The sequence below is a fragment of the Macrobrachium nipponense genome, chromosome 5 (assembly GCF_015104395.2).
Source record: "Macrobrachium nipponense isolate FS-2020 chromosome 5, ASM1510439v2, whole genome shotgun sequence".
Classification (NCBI taxonomy): Eukaryota; Metazoa; Arthropoda; class Malacostraca; order Decapoda; family Palaemonidae; genus Macrobrachium; species Macrobrachium nipponense.
In genome coordinates this window covers 126,309,124-126,318,480 of record NC_061107.1, presented here as the reverse complement: position 1 = coordinate 126,318,480, position 9,357 = coordinate 126,309,124, and the positions used below count along the sequence as shown (strand labels likewise).

Genomic DNA, 9,357 nt, shown 5'->3' with positions numbered 1-9,357 from the left:
TGAGTGCTCAGCGAACGCATTGCAGAATCTCCTATACTGTCACATATAGGAATGCAATGAACCGCCGTTGATAAAACCTGGGTATGATGCGAGCTTTACGTGAGAAGTAAAGAACATATAAGCCACTAGGCAATCCTTGCAACTCCGATGAAAAACTCCTAGGCTAAGGCTGAGATTCATCTTCACCTCTTCTGGCGTTACCTGAGAATACATTTGCAGACCTTTCACTCTTCTTTGACTCCCACGACAACAAAAAGATGCAAGAAATGAAAATGACGACATCTTACAACCTATGCACAGCCTGTTTAAGCAAGCACTTCTAGCTCAACTAAGAAAACTGCTTGCTTTCAAAATAGTCCCCTTGATAGAAATTAATCTATGCAATTTGTAAGAGCACTTGCTAAGAAATCGGAACCATGAAATAAATAAATTTATCATTCAATTAAAAATTGAAATCACTCTTACAAAATGGGAGACATATTTTGAAGAATAAATAAATCAAGAGGCATTTCCTCTGGAAACACCTACAATGATGGTTATCTCTATGGCGTGCCCTCGGGGACTGTAAAGGCAATGTTCTTGCATCCACTTTTCATGTTCAGGCAGAAGAGCTTTTCCAGAGATGCGGTCTTGATGATGTTCATGCCTTCTTCTCCACCAAAGGTAGAAGGTTTCCAGTACTTGGGACTGCAGATTGGGTTTGCAATGAGACCTTTGACACTCCATGGGCCTCCGGTGTTCACCATTGTTAAGGGTGTTACTGAAGGGCCTGGACGTTCGGCTAGCAGACCTATAAACACAAGAAGACGTGATTTTAATATCCGAGACTCAATGTCTTGCTAGAGTTCATTACAAAAGAACTTATGCACAAAAGAAGCCGAGGTACATGAACATTCAGTGAAAATAAAATTGAAATTTGAAAAAAATGTTTTTTTGTACAGATGACAACTCCAGCTAGGTGACAGTTGTTAAGGAAAAAACTTTAAATGGAGACTAACAGTGGAGAAAATAATCATTAATGGAGAAATGAAGACTTACCAACATAGAATTCCACAGCTTCAATGTCTCCATATAATGACTCCAAATCTGCAGCAAGTTCTTTGTCACCAGTCATATCTTCAAAGCTGGTGAAGGGACGAAGACCAAATCTCTTCTTGTAAGCATTGATACCCTGGAACCTCAGTTTCCGCCCACTTTCAATGACGTTCTTTAGCACTGGATAAAGTACATGAGCATGGTTCCGGTTTGTCAGCTGATGAAGAAGAAGAAAAAAAGAGACATCAGAGTTGGTTACATCACATATGGTGAGTTTTTAATTTAGGCAACTCAGATTAACATGATTAGCAATTATTTACCAGGAGGATTCAAGAAAATTTCCTTATACGCCTTTTAAAAAGAAAACCTTGACTGAAATACAGTTATGCTTAAACTTACCGCTCCAGCACGGCTGTTAACCATTGAATGGATAAACTCATCGAGACCATGTTTAAAGATCGGAAGTGTGTTATAAGCCATATCCATGATACCGTAGTTGGTTCCATTAATCTGTAGGGAAAGACATGATATGGTGAATAAGAATAATTCAACCTTCAGAAACTAAAAATTAACTTTAACATTGTCCAGCACTATATATAATTTAAGACCACTACACTTGACAGAACCTCGACTCTCTTATGCCTACCTCAAGTGTATCAGGAATAAGTGGATGCCAGTGGTATAGGTGGTTGAATTCGACATGGATTCTGTTGTGGTACTGGAACCTTGTTCCGTGGACAAGATCTGGTTCAAAAGAAAGTCTCAATTTGTACTGGCTGAGATGTTGGACATAATCTTCAATCGTGATCTTGATGACTTCACCAGTTATAATCAGGCGGGCTGTTTGGTATAGCTGTTCATCACTCCAGTCAGGATGGATTTTGAAGAGTTCGTCACAAACCCTGTTGTGTTCACGAACCCAGATGGTTGCGTAGGCCTACCAAGTAAATAGTTTAATTAATTTGATGACCAAGTACCAAAATTTGAAGCTAGCTAAGCCATTTTCATGGTTTAGCTGCTGATGTTGATAGTGAGATTTATTTCATTAATTGACTAATCTGAAAAACATGAGATACTTACAAAAAGTCCAGGAAGAAGAGCAAAGAAAGGATGTCCTAGGGCGAACTTCCCGTTTTCTGGAATTGGAACATTTGGTGGGTAGTCCATCGTAATGTCAGGGACATCCTTCAGGTAAGGGGGGAACTCTTCTCCGTTAATTACCTGTAATGAACATGGAACAAGTAAACATTAATGGAAATACTTGAAGAACAAACTATTTTCATAGATACCCTCCATGTATTAAGTGTCACACAATAAATAAAAATATAATATACTTACATTTACTGAATTATATAATATTAAAGATTTCAAAATTGAATTAATGATAAAGTCTTGAATGCTGATAACTCACCTGAGTACGAAGCTTCCCATTGACCCTTGACCTCAAAGCCTGGCGGTCATTTTCAGTCAGTCCATAGATGTTGGAAACGTCAACCTAATAAAATAAATGAAAATGGTTGTTATCTCAGGCAAAATAATAGTAAATGAAAAAATAATCATATATGTGATATTTTGTTTGTTTTCATATCAATAACGATGCTGTAAATGTATTTTTCTGAACGTAACAATGCAACACTTACACCACCAGTGCCTTTGGTGAGCTGTGGTCCTTTTTTCAGGTCTGTTCTGAAGAACTGATGAGTGAAGTGCTGAGCATAGTACTGGAAAAGGACGTTGGTCTCGTGAGGTTCTGGGATAAACTCTTTCCTCATGAAGACCTTCTTGATTAGGAGGTCGACGTCTGGAAGCTCTTTGAATCCTGGGAAAAAATAAGGAAACTTATTAAGTTTGGCAAAATTGGAGATATGATAGGAAAATTTATCAGTTGTTGAGCCTTGAGGCTGCTGTTTGACCAACCATTCAGTCTGTACAAATGAAGTGTTTTATACTATCAAATTCTACTGACAATTTAACTCACCTTTGTCTCCCATAGGTGTTGGGCAGTGCTCAGGAACTGGCGGGAGGGCACGGGCGTAGTAACTTTCATTGAAATAGGCGTTAAGTGTGATGTAGCTGTGGTCACTTTCATAAGTTGGTGGAGAATCTACCATATCGCCACGGGCTGTTGAAGAAAGGATAATTGCATCTGAGCTGGGTGTGTACATTATTCAAAACAACTATATAATTTCAAGAATTTTCCAAATTGCTGAATTAATGAACATTTCAAAATTTTCATCACAAAATCAGATGAGCTTGATGTTACTTACACAAATACACGTATGTCATCAGCTTCTTGTGAATGAATGGAATCCTGTTCAGGATGGCCCACAACCAGCCGTTGGATGTCAGAAAGTTGTGAAGTGACTCTGGGTCAGGCTTGATCTTCTTTGCTAACCAGGCTGGCCATGTCGCTGTATAGAAGAAAGAAAAATAAATTCAATGATATAGTTAAGAACATCCGACATAGAGCAGAAATAATATAGTGATATGAGTCTACAAAGCTGAAAAATATAAGCATATTTTTCCAAGAGAAATGACTGATTCCTTTAGAGAGTTATGATAACAGTCTTCGAATCAATATATCATCTCATTATTTCTTATTCGGTACTTACGTATTTCGCAGTGATCTCCATAATACCCAGTTCCAGTGCAGTCGCAAGTGTAGTTGTTTCCAGGCCAAGCCATACAGATGCCCTGATTCTGGCATGGGTATCCACAGCAGGGGTCATAGTCTGGAATGAATATGGAAATAAATTGATAATTCTTACTGATATCTTTGCAATGTGAAACGTCATTGAGGCAATATGCTACTTACTACAATTGAACTTAAAGAGTTATTATTACAATTATATAGTTTCATTAAAATTTCATCAGCATAACGTGAAATGAAAGGTAGACTTTCAACTTACCGTACGTGGTTACTATTTGGGGTTCGGGAAGTTGCGTTTCTGTGACTGGAGACCTCATGAAGAGGAAAGAGGCAGCCAAGATAACGCCGGCGACTCCAAATACCAGCTTTGTGTCGCCTGGAAGAGAACAAGGAAACATCAGCAATTATGCCAGACCTTAAAATATATCTTGCTGGCACAGCAAGCTTTATACAGAAAAAAATGTAAAAAACTTTCTTTATTACGTGACTAAATTTAAGAGGACATTTTTCTAGCTGCCAGACATTTGATAGCAACAGAAAGCAAATATTCATATATCCAAAACTTATGACATGAAATGCCAACCGTCCCTTTCTATATCTCACATCCACGCCCACATACCCTAACAAAAACTACTGTATATCAATCACCCTCACTCATAACCAGTAAGCCTTTAAATCCCAGCTTCCTTTTTGACACAACAGTACCAAGAACAGCGGAATCAGTGTTCTGCACATCAGTTCATACCAGTGCCCCCTCAAGCCACCCTTTCTCCCAGATCTCTTCTGGGAAATGGCAAGTCATCCTATTAAAAATATATATATACACACACACACACTGGAACATGGTTTGTCATCTGTCTGCCATACCATTAACATAAAAACTCTCTCTCTCTCTCTCTCTCTCTTAGAAATCATTCTGCACTACCTAATCTATTTAAAAAGATGATGACCATCCCTAGTGCTTTTTGTTTTCTTATATTGGAGATACCCATTCCTCGTCAACTATGCTGCAAATATGCAGTAAGAACTGGGGATTCCGGGGACTTTCCAGTTTGGGTACATGGCTTCAGGGATTGTCAAATCAAAAGAGAACAAATTCCTTTGGGATGCTGGAGAGGCGGTTGGAGATGATAACTATAGACACTCTCTGAATATAAACGAGACAGACACGTGAACTAAAAACCAGAAATTAACTGGTTTCATGAAACTGAAGAAAAACTGGATATTTCTGGTAGGTTTTTTCGTTGTTGACATTAGGTTTCCTAGTCCCTGCAAGGTTCTATACGCACTGAAGATAGAGCAAAGTCCTATGTATGATATTCTATTTGATTTTCAAGTAGAGCTTTACGTTTATGATCCTCTTTGTGAATTTTCATACGTTTTGTCTTTCCATTGGTATAAATCTTATTGCTTCAACTGTTTTTATCGTGAGAGAGAATCAAATTGATTACAGCAGAATTCAAGTTTTTTGTTTTCATCAAAGTAAATAAAAACATGCCTATTCACAATGGCTACGAATCGCCGAGTTCTCCGGTGGCCCGTCTCAAGGTTATATAATGTTTGTGAAGCAGATCTAGTCTCCATTGGTTATGACCATGAAATACTCTGGCACCTCTTCTATAAATATTTTTCTTCGTTCATGGCGTTTTTCAATTTCAGTTTTGATTATGCTTATTCACTCACAAATGTATACATAGATATGATATACTGAGGTGAAGTTTGAATTGCAATGTATAATTTTTTCCTTTTTATAGAACAAAATTTAATGAAACAATAGAACTGCGCAGTAGAGCGAGCAGTTCATTTTAATCATTTTGATATTAACCTTTGAACCCAGTAAATATAATATGACCTACAGCTGATCCTTCTAAGGTCAAAGCGTTTCAAGACATCCGCCCTCAATAAAGAACCGAGCAATGCGCGATCTTCGCCGCAAGCAACATCATTCGGCGATACCAAACTAACTTAGAGGTGTTGGTATTGGCAACGAAGCGTTTGTGTGCCCTGCAAACAGGCGTTGCATCATTGCTGTATCATGCATGAGTACGTGACCTATGCCGTATAACCCATGCCCGGTGCAGACCCGTTCCTTTGATTATATATATATATATATTCTATCTATCTATATATATAATTATATAATATATTCTATCTTACTCTATCTATTATTATTATATATATAATATATATTATATCTATATATATATTATAGTATAAATATATATATATATATGATATATATGTATATACACAAAATACATACACACACACACACACACACAAACACACAAATATATATATATATATATATATATATATATATATATATATATATATACATACAAACATAAACATACACACACACACACACCACATTATATTCATAATATATTATATATAATAAATTATATTACATTATTACCACACACACATGTACACACGCACACGGGACTAGAGACATTGAATGGTAAGTCAAGGTCAGGAACTTTACTAACATTTACGTCGTAAGACGAACATCGCAAACTTCCCCCCCAACGAAGTTCCCATAACACGCCCCATGCTCTCTCTCTCTCTCTCTCTCTCTCTCTCTCTCTCTCTCTCTCTCTCTCTCTCTCTCGATAAAGCACAAGTTCAGCTACGTATTTTAGGAGTAATTGCATTTTTTAAGCGTCAAGAAATCTACCCTAGCTTAGAATGACAGGTGCTGGCGAAGTGAAAACTGAGGCATGAGATCAATTGCCTTGGATTTCTTGAAGTTCGGTCGCTAACTATCCACTTGTAACTAAATTGCAAGGTGTTATCTACTGTCTTTATAAAGGAGAGGGTTATATCAAATCAAGAAGATCTGTGATTAATGCCGAATGATGGCCTCCTTTAATGAAAAAAAAATGGTTCTGAATAAAATCGGGAGAAATATTTCTAAAATTAGATTTCTTTTCAGATCTGTGATGCTGAAAAATTCCAGTAATCGTGTTTTATAACAACAAAAAGTGATCAACATTTACAGGTAAAAAGAAAAAGAAAAGATACTACCGTTCACCTTCGGCTACAGTTTGGGCCACCTGCCCTAAGCTAACGGAAACGACATCTTACAGGGCTACGGGAGGAGTTGGGTAACCTCATTTTCACTCGACGTCGGGTGATGCAAGTTCTTTATTTTAAAGACCTTTATTGCATTTAATCAGCTCAAGAACAGTCACAAATATGCTTAGACTTACCATCATCTCGTCGCCATTCCGGTCGAGTCATGCTTTCAGCTTTGGTGGTGGACATAGGCTGCGATGCGTGTACACTATCAAGAGAAAAAAAAATCACTACTTTCTCCTCTGGGCACTCGGCTGTTTTAAATCACTTGACACGCTCTCACTTCCGTTTTGCTTTTGTAAATATCGAACAAAAATGTCCCGGCAAGGAGCACCGTTCTCGTTTTCGGTTGTGAGCGTAGGTCCTTGCAGTTGCAAGGCTGAGAGAACTCTGAGTGGTGGAGCAGCCGCTGGCTGTATTTATACTTGCGAGTGACGTCACAATTCTCGTACTTCGTAAGCACGGTCTTCCCCTAAGTAGCAAGGTGGCTAAGTAGTTCCTTTAAGCTCATTCGTTGGGCTCATAGTAGGAAACCTTCATCTGCTTGCATGGAGCTGTTTTCAACAACGATGGGGTGCTTGGTCTTCGCTATTTTCTCACGTTGTAACCGTATTCGTAGGTCAATAAATAATACAAAAAAGGAATAAAAAGAAAAAAAAATCGACGGATGTTCCAGGCTCTTGGCTGGGTTCTCTACATTCTGGTCTTACCCTCAGTGTGACGCTTACTCACGGTGAGGAGACTGGGAAAGGCATCCAGGTATGTGAGGGAAGGGAATTCCTTTCCTAGGCCTATTGGGTTGGGTTATTTGTTATTTTCACATTCATTATTATTTTCCCTTTTCACTTCTCTTACGGGAAATATTAGAACTCATAGACATAATATGAGCTAAATGGCTTCCTAGTAATTTCTCTCTCTCTCTCTCTCTCTCTCTCTCTCTCTCTCTCTCTCTCTCTCCCCACCCCAAACACACGCTGGCACATTCTCGGGATGTGTAAACTACAAGTACATTATGCTCTGCAAGAAAAAACCAAATGTCGTAAATATTTGATATGGGTAAAAATAAATTGCATTTCAATTGGACTTGAAGTTAAAGTTATAAAATGCAGAGAAGCAGATTTTATACATAAACCACCCACGTATTTTCATGCATAGCTTACTCTTGGCATAAATTTTGTCTTAAAAAAAAAATGCACTCGGTAATAACAGTTTTGTTTAGTGGGACGAAAACTGCAGCTCTCCCTCTTTGACCAGTTTACAACCTCCACCTAAAAAAAAGAAAAAAAAGAAAAAAGAATCAAGAATCTTGTGCATGCTTGAGAGATGAGAGCTCGTACGTAATATAAACTTAACTGATTCCTTTTCTCAGTGATACTGCAATTATTTGATTACATATATTAGCAATTTAGCTTCAATCTGCTTCTTATTCATTCTCAAGTAATATTAAGATTAGACATGGAGTGAGATGTGTCCACAAATTTGAAAGGAATTTGACAATAGAATCTATAATGTAATGTATGCATACATTTAAGATTTGGAGTAATAACATGCAAAATTTGTGGGATTTGACTTTAGATACGATAAAGTCAGAACTTACCTGTTCAGTTCAATCTGAAGATAATTCATAATTCCAAACGTTTCTTTTAGTTTTAAACGTTTCTTACAGTAAAACTAACATTTTGTTGAGAATTAGAAAATACACTTCTGTATTAATGGGAAAATTATTCTTTTTCATTCAAGTTTTTTTTTTTTCATTCAAAATATAGGCTATGTTTACAGGCGACGAGCTTTTCCAAGAATCTAGTAAAAACAAACACTTTAACACTAACTAAATACAGCCCTAATGTCACATGTAGTGTAGAGAGGAAGAGGAAGCTGTTAGCGATAAACCCGGACGGAAGGTATCGTATATCATAAACATCCCCAAAGTTGAACCGTGAGTCTAGACTCCGACCCAGCGTTATCTAACTCTCAGAAACTGGTTCGAGAGAAAGAGAGAGAGAGAGAGCGAGAGAGAGAGAGAGAGAGAGAGCGAGAGAGAGAGAGAGAGTCTAGGTCTAGGAATGAATCAGCGTGACTGTGGGGGTTTCCATTATCCTTCCTAAATGTCAAAGTTAATCCTTTCTCATCTTTCCGGTTAAGCACGCGGCATCTCGGAGAGGTCGTGTATTCCAGGAACACGGTCGTGACAAGGACCCACCCAGAGTGTAGGCCAAGTGATTATAGTCACAGAGAAGTTCTTTACGGTCTCAATTGCTTGTTGTGCTGCGCGCGTCGCAACCGTGAGTTATGATAACGGATTTGTTTATAAGTGGGATTATATCCGGTCCCTCGCCGCTTCACACCTTGGAGCTGCTATTATGATTCGATATGACGTTTTCACCTCGAATAGTATCTCTATGCATTGCGGTCACTGATACCGATTCCTTTTGCTAAGTACATCATAATTTACTTCAGATAAGAATTTTCAAGCGTTCAATCCATGCATCTTGTCTTACCTAATTAATTGCATACAGTAGAATATAAGGGATAAAACAGAGGTTGATTAATTTTCGGGAACCTGTTAATATAATAGAAAATAAAATGCG

At 37.9% G+C, this 9,357-nt stretch overlaps 1 protein-coding gene across 1 annotated transcript; it reads right to left on the bottom strand.

Moving 5' to 3' along the window:
* Positions 1 to 6: 6 nt before the first annotated feature.
* Positions 7 to 7,171, bottom strand: LOC135215625 (prostaglandin G/H synthase 2-like). The gene is made up of 12 exons (XM_064250536.1): positions 6,904 to 7,171; positions 3,945 to 4,061; positions 3,648 to 3,767; positions 3,303 to 3,446; positions 3,014 to 3,157; positions 2,676 to 2,854; positions 2,447 to 2,530; positions 2,116 to 2,256; positions 1,682 to 1,972; positions 1,435 to 1,545; positions 1,039 to 1,252; positions 7 to 790 (listed from the first exon to the last, which is right to left on the bottom strand). Exons 1-12 carry the CDS (start codon positions 6,956 to 6,958, stop codon positions 543 to 545), a joined length of 1,848 nt encoding a protein of 615 aa, XP_064106606.1. The 5' UTR covers positions 6,959 to 7,171; the 3' UTR covers positions 7 to 542.
* Between the last annotated feature and the right edge of the window lie 2,186 nt (positions 7,172 to 9,357).

Bases quoted from the DNA above. Each gene is read 5' to 3' on its own strand.
- LOC135215625 (XM_064250536.1), bottom strand. From the start codon at position 6,958: ATGTCCACCACCAAAGCTGAAAGCATGACTCGACCGGAATGGCGACGA. The intron at 3,768-3,944 runs GTAAGTTGAAAG...TATTCATTCCAG, and splicing joins CCAAATAGTAACCACGTACG to ACTATGACCCCTGCTGTGGA. The intron at 2,257-2,446 runs GTGAGTTATCAG...TGTTCATTACAG, and splicing joins ATGGGAAGCTTCGTACTCAG to GTAATTAACGGAGAAGAGTT.